General features: G+C 41.4%; 2 protein-coding genes across 8 annotated transcripts in view; one reads left to right on the plus strand and one right to left on the minus strand.

Annotated features, from left to right (window-relative positions):
* Nucleotides 1–271: 271 nt before the first annotated feature.
* dph7 (diphthamide biosynthesis 7) lies at nucleotides 272–16545 on the minus strand. 4 transcript variants are annotated; one of them, XM_061277606.1, is made up of 11 exons: nucleotides 16391–16545; nucleotides 15969–16148; nucleotides 15025–15155; nucleotides 12611–12698; nucleotides 10255–10349; nucleotides 10005–10165; nucleotides 7576–7648; nucleotides 7446–7511; nucleotides 5891–6063; nucleotides 5617–5738; nucleotides 737–878 (listed from the first exon to the last, which is right to left on the minus strand). In XM_061277606.1, the coding sequence occupies exons 2-10, from the start codon at nucleotides 16098–16100 to the stop codon at nucleotides 5629–5631; spliced, it is 1029 nt and encodes a 342-aa protein (XP_061133590.1). In that variant the 5' UTR covers nucleotides 16101–16148; nucleotides 16391–16545; the 3' UTR covers nucleotides 737–878; nucleotides 5617–5628. The 4 variants fall into 4 exon arrangements, with proteins under 4 accessions (XP_061133589.1, XP_061133586.1, XP_061133587.1 ...); XM_061277605.1 differs by lacking the exon at nucleotides 5617–5738 and having other exon boundaries at nucleotides 272–878; nucleotides 10005–10162; XM_061277602.1 differs by lacking the exon at nucleotides 5617–5738 and having other exon boundaries at nucleotides 272–878.
* A 211-nt stretch (nucleotides 16546–16756) lies between these two features.
* LOC133153654 (endophilin-B2-like) overlaps nucleotides 16757–26485 on the plus strand; it is a 62192-nt gene continuing 52463 nt past the window's right edge. For all 4 annotated transcript variants that reach the window (XM_061277608.1, XM_061277610.1, XM_061277607.1 and 1 more), the window contains exons 1-2: nucleotides 16757–16917; nucleotides 17298–17439. In XM_061277608.1, coding sequence (XP_061133592.1) covers nucleotides 16855–16917; nucleotides 17298–17439 — 205 coding nt within the window. In that variant the 5' untranslated portion in view covers nucleotides 16757–16854. The remainder of the gene's footprint in view (nucleotides 16918–17297; nucleotides 17440–26485) is intronic.

Genomic DNA, 26485 nt, shown 5'->3' on the forward strand with positions numbered 1-26485 from the left:
CATTGTGGACCTCTGTTCATGAATGACATCTTGATTTAACAAGCTAGTAATCCGACGCATTTGAAAACAATAATAGAAACTGGTAAACTTGCTGTCATCCCATCCTTAAATGTAGTGTTTGCACGAGTAAGTTACAAGCTATGGCATTTTGATTTTTCTGAGGTACATAATTTGCATCTAGTTTCCTTTTAAACACCATGCACTTCCTACAGCTGAAATTAAAACAGCATAAGCAGGCCACTGGAAGTTATTAAAGTCAAACGCTTTCGCCTTTTCAGACTTACTATAGGAATTTTATTCCTACATTTTATTTCAAATTCAATCTGGTAGAACAAAATAATGGGGTTTGTTGTAAAGGTGATGTGTATTGATTTGTTTTGCTACACCATTGTTGATTGGACTGGCGCTTGCTAAAAAGCCAATCAACAGATGGTACTGCAGAACCGTACATTATTCAACACACGCACAACATTGGTCCGTTTCTACGTGTGCTTAAACTGGTGCCCAGTCCCATCGCCACAAGTGAAGCATATGATCATAAAAAGAGCAACTTGCAAGGAGAAATGACAATGAAGAGGCATCATCATTATCAGGTGTGACATTGTCGCCTGCGTTAGAGCTGGCAGACGGCGACGCAATTCCCTCTGGGATGTATTGACCAGAATCATCTTCGAGGGAAGTGTCAAAGCTGGCAGTGGGAGACTCATACTGGATCCGCAGGTGTCCGCCACTGTCTGTGAGGCATTCCTTTGGTTCTGTAGCTGGAGGCGAGAGAGGAGCAGTTTCCTCCAGAGACAGTCGAGACCAGTCCGCTCCATATGCCAGAGAGTTGTGAAGGATGTAGGATGCCACAACTGGACAAGTCTCTTTGTTGGACTCTGAAGGGGAAAATAAGGGCGTGAAGTGTTTTCAGAAAATGTCAACACTTTTCAACGTACCTGGCGTTTGGTTTTGATTTTCTCCAATACTAAAATGGTTAACTGGTTGTTATATTTCATAGGAAACAATTCTCAACATAACCAAACAAATATGACTTGTGCGATGGCTCATCTGTACAGTATTTGTCACTAGAATTTGAGTACTAGTAGCATTCGGGCTTTAGTTATCAAATATTTTTTTTACATTTTGATTTGATTATTACCGTATTTTTTGCACCATAAGGTGCACTGGATTATAAGGCAGACCCTCATTGAATTTTTTATTTTAGAAATTATTTTATATATAGGGCTCACCGGATTAAAAGGTGCATAAAATAGAAGCTATACTGCAACAAACTGTGGTTGACTAGGGTTGCGGTATGCATCCACTCGCCAATAACCAATGAGCCCTCTGTAAACAATCGCGTTTCTCAAACTATCTCCTATAAAATGATCAGAACTGACTAAAGTTCGATCTAACATATTGGTACTGCTTACCGTAATTTTCGGACTACAAGTCGCTTTTTTTTCATAGTTTGGGTGGGGGGGCAACTTATATATACCGTAATTTTCGGACTATAAGTCGCGGTTTTTTTCATAGTTTGGGTGGGGGGGGGGCGACTTATACTCAGGAGCGACTTATATACATATGTTTTTTTTCACTTTTTTGGGCATTTTATGGCTGGTTTGATTTATACTCCGGTGCAACTTATAGTCCGAAAATTACGGTATGTTTTTTCACAAATTTTTACTTGATCATTAACACATCACTTACAAGTAAAGTTGACCACTTCACATGTTATTTTTAGTATAGTTGATCACTTCACATGCTTTGATATCTTTATCTTGAACATATTCAAAACATGAAAAATAGAGAGAAAAAAAATCAAAGTAATGAACACTTTAAAGCGCCATATCCTCTGGACATGTCCTCTGTCACCACGATGACAAAGGACGAGAAATTTGATCGATGGATTTAATGATTTGGAGTGACACAAATGGTTTGATAATATTGTTGTTTATGTGATAGTTATTTAAAATATAGTTTATATACAGTGCCTTGCGAAAGTATTCAGCCCCCTTGAACCTTTCAACATTTCGCCACATTTCAGGCTTCAAACATGAAGATATAAAATGTTGTCCTAAATGACTGATGATAAATAGAATGCACGTGTGTGTAATCAAGTCTCCGTATAAATGCACCTGCTCTTTGATAGTCTCAGGGTTTTGTTTAAAGCGCAGAGAGAATCATCAAGACAAAGGAACACACCAGGCAGGTCCGAGATACTGTTGTGGAGAAGTTTAAAGCCGGAATTGGATACAAAAAGATTTCCCAAGCTTTAAACATCTCAAGGAGCACTGTGCAAGCAATTGTATTGAAATGGAAGGAGTATCAGACCACTGCAAATCTACCAAGACCCGGCCGTCCCTCCAAACTTTCATCTCAAACAAGGAGAAGGCTGATCAGAGATGCAGCCAAGAGGCCCATGATCACTCTGGATGAACTGCAGATAACTACAGCTGAGGTGGGAGACTCTGTCCATAATACAACAATAAGTCATGCACTGCACAAATCTAGCCTTTATGGAAGAGTGGCAAGAAGAAAGCCATTTCTCAAAGATATCCATAAAAAGTCTCGTTTAAAGTTTGCCACAAGCCACCTGGGAGAAACACCAAACATGTGAAAGAGGGTGCTCTGGTCAGATGAAACCAAAATCGAACTTTTTGGCCACAATGCAAAATGCGATGTTTGGCGTAAAAGCAACACAGCTCATCCCCCTGAACACACCATCCCCACTGTCAAACATGGTGGTGGCAGCATCATGGTTTGGGCCTGCTTTTCTTCAGCAGGGACAGGGAAGATGGCTAAAATTGATGGGAAGATGGATGGAGCCAAATACAGGACCATTCTGGAAGAAAACCTGTTGGAGTCTGCAAAAGACCTGAGACTGGGACGGAGATTTATCTTCCAACAGGACAATGATCCAAAACATAAAGCCAAATCTACAATGGAATGGTTCGCAAATAGACGTATCCAGGTGTTAGAATGGCCAAGTCAAAGTCCAGACCTGAATCCAATTGAGAATCTGTGGAAAGAGCTGAAGACTGCTGTTCACAAACGCTCTCCATCCAACCTCACTGAGCTCGAGCTGTTTTGCAAGGAAGAATGGGCAAGAATTCCAGTCTCTCGATGTGCAAAACTGATAGAGACATACCTCAACCGACTTGCAGCTGTAATTGCAGCAAAAGATGGCGCTACAAAGTATTAGCGCAAGGGGGCCGAATAATATTGCACGCCCCACTTTTCAGTTTTTTATTTGTTAAAAAAGTTTAAATTATCCAATCAATTTTGTTCCACTTCACGATTGTGTCCCACTTGGTGATTCTTGACAAAAAATTAAACTTTTATATCTTTATGTTTGAAGCCTGAAATGTCGCGAAATGTTGAAAGGTTCAAGCGGGCCGAATATTTTCGCAAGGCACTGTATATATATTTAATATGTCCTTGCATCTAATGCAGATTTATGTATAGGAGCAGTCTAAACTCCCACAAGAAGTCTTCGCGAGAGAGCGAGGACTACACCATTGCCTGGTGACATTCATTACTTTTAACTGAAAATAGGGTTAACATTAGGGGTGTAAATCGCGGGTTTTGTCACGATACGATATATCGATACAAAGAATCACGATACGATATTTGCCGATATCTTAAAGCCTGCTGTGATTCATTCACAATACAGTGTTCCACGATCGATATTTTTATTTTATATCTTTTTTTAAATAAAAAATATAGATCCTGATTTATAACAATTCATACGCAAAATCAACAAAGTACTGCAAACTCTTTATTTAGGAAATTACAAGAGTATTGTAGTATACAAAGTGCTTATTTTAACACTGAACTTTATCAAATTCCTATATTTTTTCTCATATAAGTAAGTAAAGAAAAATGAATATTCTTTCTTTTTTTGTAATACCATTAAATTTAAAGTGCATTACTGAACTATTTATTTACAATAATTTTAATTGTCCGTTGAGCCATCTTTTCTTTGGAATCCAAAGTGCTTCCAAACGAATGACTTGAAGCCCAAAGGGGAGCGAATTTCCTCGTCTTCTTGGACACTAGCCATAGCACCAGCCCAGGAGCCGCGTAGTTGTCGGCTCCCCTTTCACTTGCCTGCTCTGCTCGCAACTCGCCCGCACTGCTCCCGGAATGAGGAAGCAAGCAACAATGAACTGGATTTCAAAATAAAGTCGCGTCTAATGTCCGAGGTCAAACACGGCGATATAAATCGATGTTTACATTTAGCATCGATGCCAATAAATCGTAAGCATTATATCGATTAATCGATGTGTATCGATGAATCGTTACACCCCTAGTTAACATACATCAGCCTTGGCGTACTTAATTGTTTTTAGTAGATGCATGCGTATTGCCCCCCTCGAAAAAACTAAATAAATCAACTGAACAGTGTGTGCCTAGTTTGAGTTGCGGGGGCTCTTCAATTGTTTGAGTAATCAATGGAATGATCGGCAGAATAATCAATTCTAAAAGAAAATTGCTTGTGACAGTCTTACTCTAAACAACTGCTTCACTACAATAGTTGTCAACTGAATTGATTAATCGTTTAGTTGTGTAACCCTCCAGATGCGTCTCTTTAAAAATGTCAAAATACCGTTTTTTTCCGTGTATAATGCGCCCCCATGTATAATACGCACCCTAAAAATGGCATGTTGATGCTGGAAAAAAGCCTGTACCCATGTATAATTCGCACCCAATTTTTAAAAAAAAAAAATTTTAATTTTATTTATTTTTTTTAAGTCCCAATGATCGTCACACACGCAGGGAGGCAATGGGTGCCATTTTTATAGTCTTTGGTATGGTCTTAACTAGGCTGGATGTAATTTTTTTGTTGGCGTTGATTTCTCCGACTGCCCGTAAAGGCACCACCGCGCTCAGTGCGCACATTTGAAAAAGGCGTGCGGACGTGAAAAAGGCGGCTCTGTATGGGAGAGACGTTGAAGAGGAATAAAAACACCGTTGGAAACCAAAACTTGCCCCTCGTCGTGACTCGGAGCCGCAACAAATGTTTCGGATTTGTGTAGGGTACATTGTGACAGGCAGCAAACGAGCAGGTGATCGAGCAAGCGTCTGATACGAGAGCATTGCGGTCGCATGGAGCGTGTTTGAAGTGAACAGCAGAGATGAAAGGAACAAGGCAAAGTGTGAAAAAATATGACCGACCTGTAATACGCATTTTGTTATTTGCTGATTGAAACTGCTAATTAAACTGTGAATTGAAACTAATAGGAAGAAAACAACTCTCGCTCTTAATATAGCTGACGTGTCTTGCGCATCCGTTCTGCGCATCTGTAATGGCGGCCTCCGTATGACGTCCGGTCCGCGATGGAGATTAAAAAACAAACAATATTTGACAATAACACACCATCAAGGATTGCACCATCGCATCAAACCATGTGTCGTCAATTATGAATTTTACTGACTAACGCGCAACTGACAACAAACAAGAAGAAAGGTGATTTCAAGTTTTATTCTGAGGGAGATTTGTCATGTGTCGTCCCCAGTTTTGCTATGTGTCTAGGTTGCCATAGTTTCTGTTCGCGTCGCCCCTCTCTTCCTGTGTCACCTCAATCAATGTAATGTTTTGTATTTAAGTTCTGTCTGCCCCTCGCTCACCGTCGGATGATGTCATGATGTCTGTTTGGTTTCTGTTCCTGTCTTTGGTAATGTCACCCTGTCTTTTTGTTCCACGTCTTTGTCGGTCAGTCCTGTTGTTGGTTTTGTTGTACCATGACTTTCTTAAAAAATAAAAAATAAAAAAATTAAAAAAAAAAAATTTAAAAAAATTTTGGACAATAAATTAGTTAAATTTTGCGCATTCTACAAGGAAAAAAACGGTAATTTGAATTTTAAAAATATACTTGCAATGTTCTTCTTGTATCTTACTTACCCATGGCCTGTTGACAATGAAGTATGTGGAAGTCATTGTGCATGCACGCTGCCAGCAGCAGATGCTGGTGAGTCGGATGCCACTTTAGCCGCCACACCCCACCTCCTAACAAACTCTCACTGAAAGGCTCACGCATATTTCTGCCATCCCAAAGCAGAACCCTCTCATCATAGCTGTGGGAGGAAAAATACAAAAGTTAAGAGAAACCCATGCCAATAATAAAACGCAATGCAAACATGACATACCGTTTTTTTCCGTGTATAGTGCGCAATATTTTACTAATTTATTGTCCTAAAATCTGGGGTGCGTATTATACATGGGTACAAAGAAAAAAAAATTTAATTTTTTTTTTTTTAAATTTTCTTTTTTTTTTTTTTTTTTTAAATAAAGTCATGGTACAACAAAACCAACAACAGGACTGACCGACAAAGTCGTGGAACAAAAAGACAGGGTGACATTACCAAAGACAGGAACAGAATGACAGTAACACATGCAATGATCCAACGGTGAGCGAGGGGCAGACAGGACTTAAATACAAAACACGTTACATCGATTGAGGTGACACAGGAAGAGCGGGGTGACACGAACAGAAACTATGGCAACCTAGACACATAGCAAAACTGGGGACGAGACATGACAAATCTCCCCCGAAATAAAACTCACCTTTCTTCTTGTTTGTTGTCAATCGCGCATCGCATTCAGCCATCCTGCCCAACACACTTAGTAAAATTCATAATTGACGACACATCGTTTGATGCGATGGTGCAATCCTCGATGGTGTGTTATTGTCAAATATTGTTTGTTTTTTAATCTCCATCGCGGACCGGGCGTCATACGGAGGCCGCCATTATAGATGCGCAGAACGGTTGCGCAAGACACGTCAGCTATATAAAGAGCGAGAGTTCAGTTCTCCACCTATTAGTTTCAATTCACAGTTTGATTAGCAGTTTCAATCAGCAAATAACAAAATGCGTATTACAGGTAATATTTTATTTCACAACACTTTGCCTTGTTCCTTTCGTCTCTGCTGTTCATTTCAAACACGCTCCATACGACCGCAATGCTCTTGTATCAGACGCTCGCTCGATCACCTGCTAGTTTGCCGTCTGTCACAATGTACCCTACACAAATCCGAAACATTTGTTGCGGCTCCGAGTCACGACGAGGGGCAAGTTTTGGTTTCCAAGGTTGTTTTTATTCCTCTTCAACGTATCTCCCATACAGAGCCGCCTCATTCCCCTGCGCACGGAGCGCGGTGGTGCGTTTAGGGGCAGTCGGAGAAATCAACGCCAACAAAAAAAATGACATCCAGCCTAGTTAAGACCATACCAAAGACTTTAAAAATGGGACCCATTGCCTCCCTGCGTGTGTGACGATCTTTGGGACTTAAAAAAAAAAAAAAAAAATTAAAAAAATTCATAAAAATTGGTGCGTATTATACATGGGTACAAGCTTTTTTCCAGCATCAGCATGCCATTGTTAGGGGTGCGTACTATACATGGGGGCGCACTATACACGGAAAAAAACGGTATTTTCTATTAGCTGTGAAGTGTACCTGCCAGTAGCCAGAATGTGTTCACGATGTGGGTTGCTGTGAATGCTGCACACGCCCATTGAATGCCTTTGAGAGAAATTATACACGTGTTGTTTTTTAGATGATCAAAATGAACAGTGATATTAATTACCTTTTACTGACGAAAGTGGGGCTGGAGGGACCAATCCTGAGATCCCAGCCTTTAAACTTAGAGTCATCTCCTCCTGCCAGAACACAAGCACACACCATGACAATTGAGATGCTCCTTAATAATGGAGGCGTGCGAACAACTTCCGGGTCATTTTTGATGTCTAGAGGAGCGAGGAACATTGCAATTAAGAGATTTAAAAATAACACATTGGGGTCAATGCATACAAGGTGTGTCAAAAAGGTCAGAAGGTGGGTGGCTCAAAAGATATATTTCAAATCAAGTCTTTACATTTTCCAAGTAATCTCCCTGGAGTCTATGACACTTTCCTAATAATCCAGGATTCTCTGCAGGTCTGTCGCCACAACCATTTTTATGTCATCCACGTCTTCAAAACTGGTCAGTGTTATTATCCCCTTTGCACTCACATGGGGCCAGGTCAGGCAAGTATGATAATCTTACATTCAAGGGTTAAACTCTTAGACTGGGTTTGGAATGTATCTTCGCTGTCACCAGTCCTGGAACATTTGTGACACACCTTGAAAGTCTATCATTTTATCATAATAGAATATAATTTTCTTGTCGGACAGCAGTTATAGATGTTTTCAGGAAGAGACCAATTTAGTGGCTAAATTATGTGAAAAATCTGATTAACACTGCCTTTTATCCCTTTTCAAATGACACTTCATCACATATTCATTCATATTCATTCCTGACCAAAAGTTGGCCTTAAGGGGGAAGTCAACCCAAAAATGTTCTTTACAATAATATCTTGTATGTGCTCCCGCTAGTCTAGACATGGCATTCTGATTAATATTGCGTTTGTGGACTATGAGTCAAGTAGCAACATTCACCCGTTTTAAATCCATCTCAGGGGGCGGCCATTTTGCCACTTGCTGTTGACTGAAAATGACACCGCAGTTACCATGTTGCAGGTCAAAACCACGTCTTGGCTTCAGAAAACGAATTACCATATTTTCCGCACTATTAGGCGCACCAGATTATAAGGCGCACCTTCGATGAACGGCCCATTTTAAAACTTTGTCCATATATAAGGCGCACCGGATTATAAGGCGCATAAAATAGAAGCTATACTGCAACAAACTGAGGTTGACTAGGGTTGCGGTATGCATCCACGAAATAGCCTGGTGCGTATAGCAGCTATCGTTATAGCATTAGCCATCCGCAAATTCCCATGAGCCTCAGCTCACAATCTCCCATGAGCCTCAGCAAAGTGTAAACAATCGCGTTTCTCAAACGATCTCCTATACGTAAAATGATCGGAACTGACTAAAGTTCGATCTAACGCATTGGTACTACTTACCTATGTTTCCCTTCCATATCGATCCGTAGATTTACTCGAAACATTAACAGAGCAGCCTATTTTGACATGAAATAGCCTGGTGCGTATAGCAGCTATCGTTATAGCATTAGCCATCCGCAAATTCCCATTAGCCTCAGCTCGCAATCTCCCATGAGCCTCAGCAAAGTGTAAACAATTGCGTTTCTCAAACGATCTCCTATAAAATGATCTGAACTCACTAAAGTTCGATCTAACGCATTGGTACTACTTACCTATGTCTCCCTTCCATATCGATCTGTGGATTTACTCGAAACATTAACAGAGCAGCCTATTTTGACATGAAATAGCCTGGTGCGTATAGCAGCTATCGTTATAGCATTAGCCATCCGCAAATTCCCATGAGCCTCAGCTCACAATCTCCCATGAGCCTCAGCAAAGTGTAAACAATCGCGTTTCTCAAACGATCTCCTATAAAATGATCGGAACTGACTAAAGTTCGATCTAACACATTGGTACTGCTTACCTATGTTTCCCTTCCATATCAAGCCGTAAATTTACTCGAAACATTAACGGAGCAGCCTATTTTGAAATGAAATAGCCTCGCGGGTACAACAGCTATTCGGTGACGCCCCCTGACTACAGTTGCCGTAATGTTGGGAAGCAATGCGACCTTGTAATTTACTAGTCGTACTAAAACGTACTGAAACATTTTGGCAGAGGACTGTGTACAACCAGTATGGATCAAGAAATTCATCAATTGATCCATATATAAGGCGCTCTGCATTGTAAGGCGCACTGTGTTTTTTTTTTTTAGTAAAATGTAAGTTTTTAAGTGCGCCTAATAGTGCGGAAAATACGGTAATTCTGTTGAATTCCTATTCCACAAACAAAACATTAATTAGAACACTGTGTTATGAATAGTTGAACATAGAAGAACAGAACATATGACAAAGAAAATTTGGGGGTTGACTTCACTAAACACTAAAAGTCGGAAAAAAATGCCAGATCTGCAGTAATTTGAGGTAGGGCAGTCATTATAACAACAGAAAAAAAAGTTTAAAAAAAAACTTGAACCAGCATGTATGTGTGCAACCGTGACAGAAACAATTTCTGGAAAAGGTGGAGTTACCAGAGTAGATCAACTGTGTGTCCCAGTAGGAGAAGGCTGAGATCCAAGCCTCAAAGTCGTGGGCCTTCCACTGGGCCAAAGTGATCAGGGCACCTTCATCCAAAGAGAGCACACTGACGCAACCGGCAGAGTCGCTGCACACCACCCGCACATCACTACTGCTGACAAGAGCACGGGGTATAAAAATATGCCTATTGCACCATTAACTGTCAAAAGCAAAGCTAGGTGTGGAGCATACAGAGTTCCATACCTGTCCATTCTTCCAGTGGACCAATCTAAGGACAGAGCCAGCTGTCCTGCTCCCAGATCCACATTGCTCAGAGTCTGCAGGTTACTGCTGCCTTTCTACTGAATAGACAGTTATTGTGTAGATCATTGGTCTCCAAACCACGTGGATCATTTGGTACCGGACCACACAAGAAAGCATGAATAACTTGCATTATTTTCATTTTATTTATGCGAGTCTGAACGATATTTTGTTTTGAAAAATTGACCTGATTCTCTCCTACACCTCGTGATGTTAACAAAACAACATTACTCACGTTATGTTGTTGGCGTGGTGTTCGCATATAGAATGGAACTAAGCGTTGAAGGGTGTGTTGGAACCGTGATGTGTGTTCTTTCTATTCCTCGTTTTTACGAATATGTTCACTAAAGTTTTTTGGGACACACCTGGGTCTCCTTTTCTTTGGCACCACAATACCATTGTTTTTATGCCGGTCGTATCATTTTATTTTATTGTATTTATCCGCCACACCTTAAAAGACGAGGCAACCTAAAAAAGTCGTTCTGGGGATTTAAGATACAGCAGGCCTCCATTTCCCAAAATTTTTTTTTGTCCCTTTTTTGTTGGCACCACATCCATTCGGTGTTCAGATTGGCTCCCTAACACTCTTTGAAGACGTCAAGCTATATGGAAAAGACAGTACGGTGATGTTTAGGATTGTGGTTGGTCTGTTTTACGGAAATGGGATTGTAGTGCGAACGCGGACAATTTATGCGACGAAAACATCTACCTTTTTTTCCGTGTATAGTGCGCAAAATTTAACTAATTTATTGTCCTAAAATCTGGGGTGCGCATTATACATGGGTACAAATTTTTTTTTGTTTTTTCTTTTTTTAATTTTTTTATTTTATTTTATTTTTTTTTGTAAAGAAAGTCATGGTACAACAAAACCAACAACAGGACTGACCGACAAAGTCGTGGAACAAAAAGACAGGGTGACATTACCAAAGACAGGAACAGAAACCAAACAGACATCATGACAGTAACACATGCAATGATCCGACGGTGAGCGAGGGGCAGACAGGACTCAAATACAAAACACGTTACATCGATTGAGGTGACACAGGAAGAGAGGGGCGACGCGAACAGAAACTATGGCAACCTAGACACATAGCAAAACTGGGGACGAGACATGACAAATCTCCCTCGAAATAAAACTTGAAATCACCTTTCTTCTTGTTTGTTGTCAATCGCGCATCGCATTCAGCCATCCTGCCCAACACACTTAGTAAAATTCATAATTGACGACACATCGTTTGATGCGATGGTGCAATCCTTGATGGTGTGTTATTGTCAAATATTGTTTGTTTTTTAATCTCCATCGCGGACCGGACGTCATACGGAGGCCGCCATTACAGATGCGCAGAACGGATGCGCAAGACACGTCAGCTATATAAAGAGCGAGAGTTGTTTTCTTCCTATTAGTTTCAATTCACAGTTTAATTAGCAGTTTCAATCAGCAAATAACAAAATGCGTATTACATGTAATATTTTATTTCACAACACTTTGCCTTGTTTCTTTCGTCTCTGCTGTTCACTTCAAACACGCTACATACGACCGCAATGCTCTCTTATCAGACGCTTGCTCGTTTGCTGTCACAATGTACCCTACACAAATCCGAAACATTTGTTGCGGCTCCGAGTCACGACGAGGGGCAAGTTTTGGTTTCCAAGGGTGTTTTTATTCCTCTTCAACGTCTCTCCCATACAGAGCCGCCTTTTTCACGTCCGCACGCCTTTTTCACATGCGCGAACGGAGCGCGGTGGTGCGTTTACGGGCAGTCGGAGAAATCAACGCCAACAAAAAAAATTACATCCAGCCTAGTTAAGACCATACCAAAGACTATAAAAATGGGACCCATTGCCTCCCCGCGTGTGTGACGATCATTGGGACTTAAACAAATAAAAATAATTTTTTTTTTTTTTTTTTTAAAATTCATCAAAATTGGGTGCGTATTATACATGGTTTTTTTCCAGCATCAGCATGCCATTTTTAGGGTGCGTATTATACATGGGGGCGCACTATACATGGAAAAAAACGGTAAAAACAATGTGCAGTCTGTGATTATTTGGTACTTTCGACATTTTACTTGATTTCTTTATAGAATTGTTTTAGAAGTTTTCTCTGCAAAAATTGTGACATCAAACACCGGTCCGTGAAATGACTGACAAAAATCCAGTCCGTGGTGCTAAAAGGTTTGGGGATCGCTGGTGTAGATAACCAACAACATCGTCAGCGTTAAAAGAAAGCCCAGCGGAATGCAGAAAAGAAACAGCTTCCAGTATGTCATATTGATTCCTCATGTGTCACATTTCTCACCTGGCAGTCTGCAAGTGCATACAACTGCAGTTCTCCTGTAGCAGCAGCCAGTCCCAGAATGACTTTTTCTGACACAGGCACATGGCACCTGAGGAGGTAAGTAAATGATTCTTTAGCTCAGCAACATCAGGATGCGGTCAGAGTCAACGACTGAGGGCGTGTTCAAAAATTCACGCTGATACCTCTCCGAGTAGTCGTGTTCAGAGAGGAATAGCATGCCCTCCTTCCATTAATTTATAAACGCACTGCCGCACCATGTCTCAAATTGGAGAGATGAGTGCACACAGTGCCACTTCGTTTTTGCTGCACTCCAAATTTCCAAAAGGCATTATTCGAGCGACACACTGAATTTCCGAGCTGTTTTAGTGGTTGTGCCCCCTAGTGGTATGATATGGTTGGGACACACTAGTCCCCAGATGCATTGACACATGCATCACTCACAACACATATTTGTGTACAGTATATTTTCCCCGGCAAGACTGTCAGACAATTCACACGTAAGATCACATTCAAGCCAGAGGGGAACATCACACATTTACAGATCTGTGCACATTTGCAAATTTATTTCACAGATTTGTAAATCTGGCTGTGAATTTGTGAATCTGGGTAAATATACTATTTGTGACTCTGGTTACAGATTTGGGACTCGAGTCATGCATTGGCAAATGGTTCTTCTAGAATAACTGTCCCATAACCCGCGATAAGACAACACCGTTTGCATTATTGTTGTGATCTGATTTATCGTTTACTGGTTTATGCTTGCATCACACTTACCGTAATTTTCGGACTATAAGTCGCGGTTTTTTTCATAGTTTGGGTGGGAGGCAATTTATACTCAGGAGCGACTTATATATGTTTTTTTATTTTCAAACATTTAAAAAAAAAAAAAAAAAAAAGTGAAACCGCGATAAACGAACCGCAATTTAGCAAGGGATTACTGTAATTTGAATTTCAAGTGACGACAGGAGCGCGACGTCGCGTCAGCAGCAGCTCGTCGAGTCAATCTTTGTCCTTTATGTAAACAACCGCCGCGCTGCCTCGTCGTTATTCCACAGATCTACTATATAACTATATTGTGGCATCAACAAAGTTCAAGGAAAGACGTGGGTTTGGTGAACGGCTCTTTATTTAACAAAACAAACTTACAGGCGTGTGGCGGCGTGGACTTCCAGCCACGGAAGTGGAAGAGAGCTCCATAGAATAGGACCGGGCGTGCGTAAAACCCATGACAAACAACCGCCGCGCTGCTGCGACGTGGCGCGTCACTTGACGGAGCTCTCTTTCACTTCCGTGGATTGAAGTCGGGCGCCGGTGCTGACGTCAGCAGCGCGGCGATTGTTTACATAAAAGGACAAAGATCGACTCGTCCAGGGACGTGGACGGGGCTCGGTCATGGCTTTTACGCACGCCCGGTCCTATTCTATGGAGCTGTCTTTCACCTCCGTGGATGGAAGTCGATGGCCGGCGCTCAGCCGGGTGGCTGTCCGAGGACGGTGGATGGGGCTCGGTCATGGCTTTTACGCACGCCCGGTCCTATTCTATGGAGCTCTCTTCCACTTCCGTGGCTGGAAGTCCACGCCGACACACGCCTGTAAGTTTGTTTTGTTAAATAAAGAGCCGTTTACGAAACCCACGTCTTTCCTTGAACTTCGTTAACGCTACAATATAGTTATATAGTAGATCTGTGGAATAACGACGAGGCTGACGTCAGGGCGCACGCGCGGCGATGTTGACAAAGGACGAGGAATTTGATCAATGGATTTAATGATTTAGAGTGCACAGATGGTTTGATAACATTATTGCTTATATAATAGTTATTTGATATATAATTTATATATCGTTATATGGGCCTGTGGAATATTTTGAAGTGCAAGAGCCGTCAGCGGCGCGCACGTGAATTTTACGTCAGGGCCGTTCTCAGCTCTTAGTTTGTGTTTATGTCACGTTAGCCTACCTATCGTTTGGCTTGTTGTTGGATTTTGTCGAATAAACTTATACTCCGGAGCGACTTATATATGTTTTTTTTCCGCTTTTTTGGGCATTTTATGGCTGGTGCGATTTATACTCCGGTGGGACTTTTAGTCCGAAAATTACGGTATTTGGTATAATTTTGTGAAGGTGTCATAATGAATGTTTACTTGCAGTCTTTGCAAGTCAAACTGTTTATTAAGTTAAAAATGATTTGAAGTAGAAATATATATCATATTATTTCACGGTTCATTTATGTATGCTACATCTGATATTGTTTATTGTAATGAATATTATTGTTTGTGTTTATGAAGAAAACAGATGACCTTGAAAAAATAATCACAATTTAAATCGTTCAAAATCGTTCAGCCCTCAAAAGAGAGGATACCATTGTTATTGTCAGCATCAGTTTGCTATTTATCTATGAAAGTCATGAAGGTTCTTACCATTTCAAATCTAAAACGGCAGGTGTTTCTATGCGCTGTAGCTCAGTGAGAGGAGGACTCAAAGCTTCTCGTTGATATTCAAAAAGGTACAAACGACCAGTCCGGCTTGGGGCAGCATCTTCTTCTCCTTTCTACGGCAGAAATGTAAAAGTGCAAATGTTCATCACTGTTCAGGAAAATGGAAACATTGTTTAAGTAGTCAGTTGACAGTATGAATTATTTAGCTTTGCAAAACCAAGAATACTGTCGGCTGCTGACCCAAAACTTAATAACACTAATTACTAAATAGATTGTCTCAATTGTTCATCCAACTCCATCAATACTTAATTAAAAGGAAGGCGGTGAGAACAGACAAGCTGTATGGCTGACAGACTCGAGCAATGACTACAACAGTCATTCCCAAGCAAGGCACTCTAATTTCCACCAGGCTTTTCAGACCTGTGAGTGTGTCTTTTCTTTTGTTCCAGAGCCACTGACTGCAGTGCTCAGTGATTTCAGAAAACAAGAACATTATTATTTCATTATTCATATTTTTTTGTGACATCTCTTGGTTGTGTATTTGTCGTGTGATTTATAGATGCCTGCTGGAAATGGAGCCACCTGGTAGGAGGCAAATAGGGAGCCCAAAGAGGAGATATATGTATGGTTGTGATGATGGAAAACTTAAAGGAATTGGAGTAAGGGCAGAGCTAGATGCAGAGGAGACATGTTGGTGATTTGCTGTGGTCAGCGATCAACCTTGAATCGACTCAAGTCGACTTTTGTTACATTTGAATTGTGAGTTGAAAAACCCATAGCACTGATGGCGTCAAGGGCAACCTCAGACTACTTCGTCCAGTCAAAAAAAAAGGGGAAAAAAAGGAATTGTTTGTGCTCCCAAAGAATAGCTGGAAATTTGATAGACTAGTACCAAACCAATAACACTACAGAGAAACGACACTCACCCCTTTTTGCAGCTGATAAGTCCCGCAGGCCAGGAATCTGTTGCAGTGCGTGACAGGGCACCACTCCACTGTGTCAGCACTCAGCTCTGTGTCAAACACTTGCAAACTGCGGGTTCGTGACTTCCAAGCCATGCCCAATTGCTCTGCATAACGTTACGCGCTGGTCCAACAGCTGGAAAGCTGTTTCATGTAAAGTTGATCATTATTATCGTATCGATAATAAAACCAAGGGCAGATAAACAAAACAATATTCGGCTCACTTATCTGATAAATCGGAAGCTAGCTTAAAAGACAGTTAGCTTGACTGCAGTAATATAATACTCTATCCAACAGCAACTAAAACGCGACAACAGGACAAACACAAGTGTGCAACAATCGAACAATGAGAGAAATTTGAACAGATGTCGCATAATCAAACTCACGTTGCTTTCTTACTACCACAGAAGATGCTGGCATTCAAGTTGAGCAGCGCCACCTTGCTTTCCGGTGTATGCTCCACCCAATCGCAAAAAAACAAACAAAACAAAAAAAACAATACCGCGCCCGTGGTCATTTAAGTGATGCCCCCAAATTAAACCAACATATTAATTATTGTTAGTGAGATAAAGCATAATATAACCCGTGACGAGTACACTTTTCAAAACATCATAAAAGCTAGTTTTGCATCGCAAAAAAAGTTGCAACTAAAACAATGTTTTGCATATCTGTCTATGAAGAACATGATTACGAATGTGAGTAATTTGAATAATAATAATAATAATTTAGAAAAATGGGTGTCGTCGTGACGTCTGACTGGCAGAGGTTCATAACTCGAGCCGCGACATCGCCTGTCTGTGTCCGGTGTGGAACACCTCCTCTTCTCTAGCCCTGGTCGGACATCAACACGATGGATTTTAACGTGAAAAGGCTTGCCACGGGTGCTGGGTTGCTTTTTACACGGGCTGTGCAGGTATGAAATGCCGCACTGGTTTTGCGAACCGACGCTTTGGCATTCTACCATATATTTCGAACCTATAATTCGCCGTGAAATGCGTCGTGTGTGTGTGTTTGTGTGAGTGTGCGTGTGGTAGCATGGCTAAAACGCTACCATAAATTGACATGACAGATAAAACAACTTATCCACAATATGCATGCTTCGGTTCATGCTTACATTGCTTTTAGAGTTCGCATTGTTTTAGCCTGGTTATACTACACTACGAGTAAGACACATAGTACATGTTGATGGCATTGGTGTCAGTGACAGAAGAATGACAGGTATTAGTTTCGTATTTGAAGATACAGAGGTTAAGGAAAAACGTGTTGCAGTAGATCAACTGCATGCTGCTTCAGTTTACAGGGGAGAAGCTGGGCCAGGTGGAGAAAACTGAGTTGGATGCTCACTATGAAAACCTAGTGATCCGTGCGGATTGCACCAAAAACTGGACTGAGAAGATCTACAGACAAACAGTGGTCTTGCTGCAGCCCAACCCAAGTAAGACATCGTTTCATAAGATTGAAATCCTGAGGGATCAAATGAAAATGAAAAGTACATCTTATGAACAAGGGTCGACATAGCCAAATAAGATGAAGTTACTGCTCCTTTTGATATAATTTGAGTGAATTTCACTCGTTAAACTACCGTTTTTTTCCGTGTATAGTGCGCCCCCATGTATAGTACGCACCCCTAAAAATGGCATGCTGATGCTGGAAAAAAGCTTGTACCCATGTATAATACGCACCCAATTTTTATGAATTTTTAAAAAAATCTCCTTGCGCAGTGCGCACTGAGGTCCACTTAAATTTTAGAAAGTACATCAGGACTTTAAAAATATCTTCTAAATTTCAGCGACGGCTCTGTCACACTAATGCGACCAGCGCGGTGCAGTTGGGCGGTCAGCGGCGCGCTACGGTTGAGCGTTCTCTCTCGCGCTCTCGCTCTCGCACACACGCGCACACACGCAAACCGGATATCATACGGAGGCCGCCATTACAGATGCGCAGAACGGATGCGCAAGACACGTCAGCTATATAAAGAGCGAGAGTTCAGTTCTCTACCTAAATCCGTATTACAGGTAATATTTTATTTCACAACACTTTGCCTTGTTCCTTTCTTCTCTGCTGTTCACTTCAAACACGCTCTATGCGACCGCAATGCTCTCGTATCAGACAAGGCTTGCTCGATCACCTGCTCGTTTGCTGTCCCGTGCGCGCACGGAGCGCGGTGGTGCGTTTACGGGCAGTCGGAGAAATCAACGCCAACAAAAAAAATTACATCCAGCCTAGTTAAGACCATACCAAAGACTATAAAAATGGGACCCATTGCCTCCCTACGTGTGTGACGATCATTGGGACTTAAAAAAAAAAAAAAAAATTAAAGTTTTTTTTGTACCCATGTATAATGCGCACCCCAGATTTTAGGACAATAAATTAGTTAAATTTTGCGCACTATACACGGAAAAAAACGGTACACAAAATCAAATATTCTCAAAATATTCTCTGCCCTTATGCCCTTTATCTACTCTTTTATAAACTTCACTACGGAAAGTATTTAACTCAATCTGAACTGACATGGCTGTAAAGTACTACCTAACCTTGCAGCATGTGTACAGCCTATAGCAGGGGTGGGCAAACTACGGCCCGCGGGCCACATCCGGCCCACGGGACCGTTTAATCCGGCCCGCCAACCCTGAACAAATTGTTTTATTAAGCTTTTTTTTTTTTGGTCATTTTGCCTGCAATGACTGCGTTTTCCCAGTAGATGGCGAAGCGCTCGCCTGCGCATTTACTACCGGAAGCCGTGTCAGAAAGCTCGGTGCACACTCACAAGTGCGTGTACGTACTCCGTAGTACGGACTTGGCGCACTCTCGCTCTATTCGTATCAGTCCCGAATTTAGAGCGTGGGTTTTGACGACAGCATTCTTATAATTCGCGCGCTGAGCTTTCAGATGCAGTTTTGCGCTAAAGCCACCCACAAACCTTCCCCTGGAATCCTTCCATTAAAATGAGTGGCCCGAAAAAAAGAAGTGAGTGCCGAATGTTAAAAAAGAGTGGACAATTTGGCTCGACGTACGCGACGTGACGTTCAGCCACATCAACATCAACCCGTCACAGATCAAGGTAAACGGACCAACACCTCGGATCTCGCCTAAGAATTGCCACAACAAATTTTACTCCAGACTATGACGCACTAGCAAAAAAGGGAGACCAACAACACTGTTCCCACTGAAAATGAACGGGAGGCTCTCAAGTTTATTGTAAAAAAATGCATTTTGAATATGATTTGTACACATAGCAGGGATTGAAACTAGCGACCATTTTCATTTTCAAACAATGCTGGATGCTCAAGGACATTGATGCACCACCTATTTGCGACTAATCTTAACCTGTAAAGTTCTTAAGGCTTACCATTATACCATTATTTTTTTAATGCTGTTAATAAATGCATTTGTTTTCAAAAAAATTGTTTGGAATATCCATGCTTTACTACCTACTAAAGGCCAAGAAGGAGGTGTTTCCCGTTTCCTCACCTCTGTTACCAGGTGTTTGCGAGTTAAAACTCTGCTCTGATTTTCAGATACCCCTCACCGTGTTGCTGTTTTGATTACTTTATTTGGATGTATGCTTTCACCGATTCTTCAAGATGATATATTTGGTCAGAATGTTTGCCGTTTGATGTGATCTCACAAGATAAACATCTTTCATTAATCCAGTGCTTCTCAATTATTTTCTGTTACGCCCCCCCCTAGCAAGAAGAAAACTATTCGCGCCCCCCCTCCCCACCGTGACTATCCTAACTTGTCTTGTAAGTCGTAAAATGTTGCACTGTCGCAAACGTCACAGAAGTAACAATGAGAGCGCCACTGCCCCCCCAGGTATAGCACGGCGCCCCCCAAGGGGGGCGCGCCCCACTATTTGAGAAGCACTGCATTAATCTGACCTGCAGACACTGAAGTGATGGAGATTGTTATTCATAATAACAGTGTCGTATTTTATGAGAATCACTGATAGCAGTTTTTTAGTGAATTATTATTTTTTTAATGCTGTTAATAAATGCATTTGTTTTCAAAAAAATTGTTTGGAATATCCATGCTTTACTACCTACTAAAGGCCAAGATCTTTTATGCAATGACCTTTACAGGTCGCTTATATGACTTCACACAACGCCTACGTCCATCTGCTCCTTGTCCGGCCCTCCGGTCCAAATTTAGAACCCAGTTCGGCCCGCGAGTCAAAAAGTTTGCCCACCCCTGGCCTATAGTATGAGGCACTCAATCTTGTTTTTCCTGTCAGTCCATTGAAGAACCTTTTGAGGTTTGAAAACCAGAACTCAACAGAATCCATTTAGTAGGTAGAAACAAACAAGACTAGGGGATTAAACCCCCTAACACAATTTTCTCTTTGTTCTGTATTAGCATTTATGAACATACCACAGCGTAAACCTTTGCTATTTTTTAGGGTAAGGACCAAACCCAGAGACAGATCACAAAAATTTGCAACTAATGGATCTTTGAAAGAAAAAAAAGTTTTTTTTAGAATGGCCTCTAATGATGAGTTGTGGCTAAATATACCTACAGTACTAAAACATTTTAACCATCCTTTTTGTAGCGTTTGTCCTCATTAAGCTTGTGGGTCAGCTGGAGCCTATTCCACCTGACTTTGACAGAAAAGCAATGTACACACAAATCGGACTAATTGCAGTACCGATTAGACAAAACAATACTTTACATTTACAGTCACACCTACAGACAATTTACTCTTCAATGAACATACTACACATGAATGCTACTGAAATGTGTTAAGAAGCTGGAGTACCTTGAGTAACATGCAAACTCCACACAGGAAGGTTGTAGCCGATATATAAATTTGGTTTACATCGCTGCGTAGGAACGGATAAACAATGTAAACCGAGGACCCCCTGTATAGTAAAATACAGTATGTTAAAATAGTTTTCAAAAATAAACGTGTTGCACATAGCTCTTTTCATTTAGTGTAGCTTACCGTATTTTCCGGACTATAAGGCGCACCTAAAAACCTAAAATCTTCTCAAAAGCCGACAGTGCTCCTTATAGTCCAGTGCGCCTTATATATGGACTAAATTCCTAAATTCAAACTGGCCCGAAGCATTGTGTCATGAAATCAAGCATAAGTGGCCTGCTGAAGACTATGAATCGTGAATCAAAAAGACTATGGATCATTATTTTGTGATTATAAAGTCATTTGTTGCATCTGAAGTTGAAATAAAAAAGATAAAATGGAGAATGATTTGATTTGGATTAAAAATCTGACATGATGCATTAATGGTGCGCCTTATAGTCCGGTGCGCCTTATATAAGGATTAAGTTTTAAAATGGGCCATTCATTGAAGGTGCACCTTATAGTCCGGTGCGCCTTGTAGTCCGGAAAATACGGTACATTAATCAGCAAGCTGTCACCAAATGACCAGGTGTGAACTTCCGCGGGCAATAGCAATTTATTTCTTTACTTCATCTTGAGAGTTTACCATCATTGCTTTCACCAACATCAACCCCACAAGGAGCCATGCCTGCCTGTCAGACCTCAACATTGTTGGAGAAGTTCATTTTCTACATGAACTAGTTCAAAAATCAGTTCACAACTTTTAAAATGAACTAGTTCAGTTCAAAGTTCATTGTTGAAAAAATGAAAGGTTTATAATTATTTTCTTTGCCCCAATCAAAAATAAAGGTTGCTGCGAGCTGTTACCCTCTGGCAAATCGTAATTTTCGCCCATTCCATTCACACGAGTATCCAGGTGCAGCTATTGCCTTACAACAGCGGTGGGCAAACTACGGCCCGCGAGCCACATTTGGCCCACGGGACCGTTTAATCCGGCCCGCCAACCCTGAACCCTTCAAAATATTCCACAGGCCCATATAACGATATATAAATTATATAACAAATAACTATTATATAAGCAATAATGTTATCAAACCGTCTGTGCACTCTAAATCATTAAATCCATCAATCAAATTCCTCGTCCTTTGTCAACATCGCCGCGCGTGCGCCCTGACGTCAGCCTCGTCATTATTCCACCGATCTACTATATAACTATGTTGTAGCGTTAACAAAGTTCAAGGAAAGACGTGGGTTTGGTAAACGGCTCTTTATTTAACAAAACAAACTTACAGGCGTGTGGCGGCGTGGACTTCCAGCCACGGAAGTGGAAGAGAGCTCCTTAGAATAGGACCGGGCGTGCGTAAAAGCCATGACCGAGCCCCATCCACCGTCCTCGGACAGCCACCCGGCTGAGCGCCGGCCCTCGACTTCCATCCACGGAGGTGAAAGACAGCTCGGTAGAGTAGGACCGTGCGTGCGTAAAAGCATTGTCCGAGCCCCATCCACCGTCCCTGGACGAGTCGATCTTTGTCCTTTATGTAAACAACCGCCGCGCTGCTGACGAAGATGTACAAATGAAGTGCAAAACATTTAAAATTACATTATATTTGCTTTAACTAACTTTTAATTTAAAGTGGATGTATTATTTCTTAATTTTTCTTTGCTCAAAGAACCAGCAAATGTTTGTAATTTGATACATTTTTTTTTTTTATTCCATGTAAAGCGTCTTTGGGTTATTGAAAAGCGCTATATAAATTGAATGAATTATTATTATTATTATTATTATTATTACATAAAAGAGCGAAGGGTGCAAAGCCCAAATAAATTACTACCGTGTTTTCTGCATCATAAGGCGCTTTGGGTTAAAAGGTGCAGACTCAATTGCGGGGTCTATTTTGTATTTAATCCACACACAGTGGGCACCGCATTATAGGGCGCATGCAAGCCATGATTTACGGTAAACATAAAAAAATGTCACGGGAGAAAGACAGTGAGTTTGGTTTTACTTTATTCTACTGTTTAACCATGTACTCTACTGCAGTGTTTCCCAACCTTTTTTCATTCATCGCACACCTTTTCATTGGAAAAAATCTCAAGGCACACCACCAACAAAAAAAGTGTTACACCAGCTTCTATATTAAAATCTGTTATATTACAACGAAAGAGGTAAAGTCCTATTCCTATATATGTATGGAGTGTTGAATAATTTAATAAAAATAAATACTAAATATTATTTAAATTGTATTTCTTTTTTTAAATAAAAGTGACAGTTATTTAAAAAGATTTTATGTAGACAGTGTAAGGAAAAAACTATTGAAAGTGATTGTGATTAAAATCCAAAAGAATCAACATGACTTTGTTTACTGTTTTAGACTAGATCTATAAATATTGCGACAATAAGAACAAAGTCACTTTTAAAGACACGCTCCTGTCCTGACAGCAGCTGAGTGGCTATCACAGTCGAGGTATCTCGACTTGACTGTGTATTTTATGTTGGTGAAAAATAAACAATCTACGGTAGGTTCTCCTGTTGAACTGCATGCTCTGATTTCCATTGGGCCACAAACGTACCACAGCCGTCATAGTGTCACTGTTAGCAAAAGCACACAGCGACACACACATAAACTGAATATGTGCCGATGCAATACAATCAGACCGACACCACATGAAACCTCAAGATTCTCCGATTTTGCCACGCATGCATGATTAGCAAGTGGCTGACCAGGCCTTGCGCTAACTGACCAGTGGTTTGGCGATCCTGTTTACAATACACCAGTGTGCCGCGGCACAGTGGTTGGGAAACACTGCTCTACTGTACTCACATTATTATTTATCGATCTTCATACGCAAATCCGTCCAAGTCCTCATCTTCTGTATCCAAATTAAACAGTTGGGCAAGTTTCCCATTAAACATGCCAAGTTCCTTCTTGTCGTTGTCACGTTGCTTTTCTGCAATAATCCTGGCTTTCCAGAAAGCTCTAATTGTGCCTCGTAAGCATGTCTCGTTGTCTATGCCTTTTTAGAGGGTCCTAATGCTGTTTTATTTGCACAAACAATAGTATTTATTTGTCAATGGCGACGGAGGTACATACTCAACGTGTTACATACAGTCCTCTGATTGGCTCATCGGATCTTCATATTACGCCTGTATATTACGGAAGCCACAAAACAACTTTACAGATTTTGGAATTTGGTCCACACAAAAGGCGCACCTTATTAAAAGGTATATAAAAACCTTAGTTTTTTTGAGAAAAGTAAAGGCTTTTAAGTGTGCCTTATGGTGCGGAAAATACGGTAAATTACTAAAAGAACAAAAAAAAAAGTTAATTTAATTTGTAGTTCAACGCCATTGAGAACAACAACTTTTTAAATTCCTGAATGCTTTCACAGGATGATACCTTATCGTTACCGTTTGTCAAGAAGGGCCGAGTGGGGATGCTTGTCACACGACCTGAGTTTTCATCAATTGAAGTGTCTGTTATCGCGCTTTTGTCGCATTTTGATGACGACTGCGCTGTGTGACTGTTTCTGGCTTGGCCTGATAATGCTTTGTTTACAGTGTGTTTAGCGGGGTTTTATTTTAAAGTCTAAAAAAAGAAAACCTGGCATCCTTGAACGAAAGTGAACTTCTGTTCAAAACCGTTCGTGCCCCAGAATGAGCGAGTTCACAAAGCAAAAATGCGCTATATTCAGGTCACGTTCGTCCAAATTATGAAAAAGTTCATGAACTTTCGCCCAATGAACGCGTTCAGGTACAACACTGGACCTCAACTGTAATCTTTCATCACGCTACTATCAGCTTCAGCTGGTCGGTAACAATAGCAACTCCTTGGGTTCACTAACTTTTTTTAATCTGAGAGCCTCTTTTTGGGTATATAATTAGGTGAAGGGTACCAGTTCATAGACACATCTGCAATAACACACTTGCTTGAATTATTTGGGGATGAATCATCTCATCCCCATTCTGCACGCTAGCTTCTATGTTTCTACAAATGTTTGGTAATGTGCTGATATACTTGGCTTTGAATTATAGGGCTGTAGTAAAAAAAACTTCATTGGTGAATTAATACCAATGGAAGTGTGATTTAACGATAATGACACCTCTATGAGCTCTGTTTGTCGTAGTGGAGGTGTTTGAGTGTTCCAGTGATCCGAGGGGTTATCGCCTGGGGCCTTTATGCCCCTGGCAAACAAGTCAGAGGTGAAGGACCAGACCCCGGATGGCCCAGAGAACCTTTATGAAGAATACAAACAGGCCTGAAGGTAGGGCTTGAAGACAAGCGCCGAGTGGCCGGGCCTGCACTCTTGTGGGCTGGCTGGGTACAGCCTGAAAAGGCAACGTGGGTCCCTCTTCCCATGGGCTCACCACCTGTGGGAGGGGCCAAAGGGGTGCGTGCGCAGTGAGCTAGGCAGAAGCCAAAGGCAAGTATCTTGGCAGTCCGATCCCCGGCTACAGAAGCTGGCTCTTGGGACATGGAATGTCGCCTCTCTGGCAGGAAAGTAGCCTAAGATGGTGTGCGAGGCAGGAAAGTTCCAACTAAACAGAACTGCGCCTCACGCAGCTTGGGTTCTGGTACCAGTCTTCTCGAGAGAGGTTGGTCTCTCTCCCACTCTGGAGTTGCCCATAGTAAGAGGCGCCCAGCAGGTGTAGACATACGCCTGTACATTGGGGTTCACCCCAGTGGACGAGACGGTAGCCTCCTTCTGCCTTCAGATGGGGGGATTTCTGCAGAGCTATTGCTCCTTCTTGGTTCTCCATCGCTCTGCTGGGTGAATTCAATGCTCAAGTGCTTAATGACAGTGAAACCTGGAGGAGTGAGAATGGAAGGAGCTCCGTCGATCAGAACCAGAGTGGTGTTCTGTTACTGGACATCTGTGCTTGTCATCCTGTTCAAACAAAAGGGTGTCCCTTGGCACCAGGACACCCTAGGCCGCAGTTTGACGATCGATTTTGTTGTTGTGTCATCAGATTTTTGACCACATGTTTTTGACACTCGGTGGAAGAGGTGGGCAGAGCTGTCAACAGATCACCGCCTGGTGGTGTGTTGGCTCCGATCGTGGGGGAAGACGCACATCCAACCTGGCGAACTCGAACATATTGTGAGGCTTTGCTGGGAACGTCTAGCAGAATCCCCTGTCAGAAAGAGTTTCAAATCCTGCCTCTGGCAGAGCTTTTATCAAAAACACTTCACTTGAGTCTGGCTCCGATAAGAAGAAACAAACTTTTTGTTTCTTTTTAACACGTTCAGATTGAATGTACGGATTACACACGTGAGACAAACAGTAACCCCTATCTTTGCCAGACTTCCATGTTAGTGTAGAGTGAAAGTTTGGTCAGCACTTTTTCCGGATAATTATAGGAATGGACAAAAACCCACCTCAGTTCATCCTTTATTTCAACTTTCTAGGCACCCGTCCGTCCGCAAAAGGAGTGTCCGTTTGGACCGTTTCGTCCCTGGGACTGGAATGCCCACCTCTGATTAAAAACATTATTTTACATTCATTCATTAACTCACTCTCATCCACACAAAATATTGTAGCTTATTAACATTTGATTTGTTTGATTCTCCATGCTACAGTTGACCACACTGGTAAGTATTTTGCCTCTTTACTCTAGCCCTGTTGTGTTAATCTTCTATTCATTTTCGTCTATTGTACAGATTAGTTTTTTTTCTATGAAGCT

This window comes from Syngnathus typhle, linkage group LG5, assembly GCF_033458585.1.
Source record: "Syngnathus typhle isolate RoL2023-S1 ecotype Sweden linkage group LG5, RoL_Styp_1.0, whole genome shotgun sequence".
In the NCBI taxonomy this organism is placed as follows: domain Eukaryota; kingdom Metazoa; phylum Chordata; class Actinopteri; order Syngnathiformes; family Syngnathidae; genus Syngnathus; species Syngnathus typhle.

Excerpts from the sequence above, each read along its gene's own strand:
- dph7 (XM_061277602.1), bottom strand. The coding sequence starts at position 16,100 with ATGGCTTGGAAGTCACGAACCCGCAGTTTGCAAGTGTTTGACACAGAG. Across the intron at positions 12,699-15,024 it reads GCCGTTTTAGATTTGAAATG|GTGCCATGTGCCTGTGTCAG; the intron begins GTAAGAACCTTC and ends TTACCTCCTCAG. Across the intron at positions 10,166-10,254 it reads TCCACTGGAAGAATGGACAG|CAGTAGTGATGTGCGGGTGG; the intron begins GTATGGAACTCT and ends TGCTCTTGTCAG.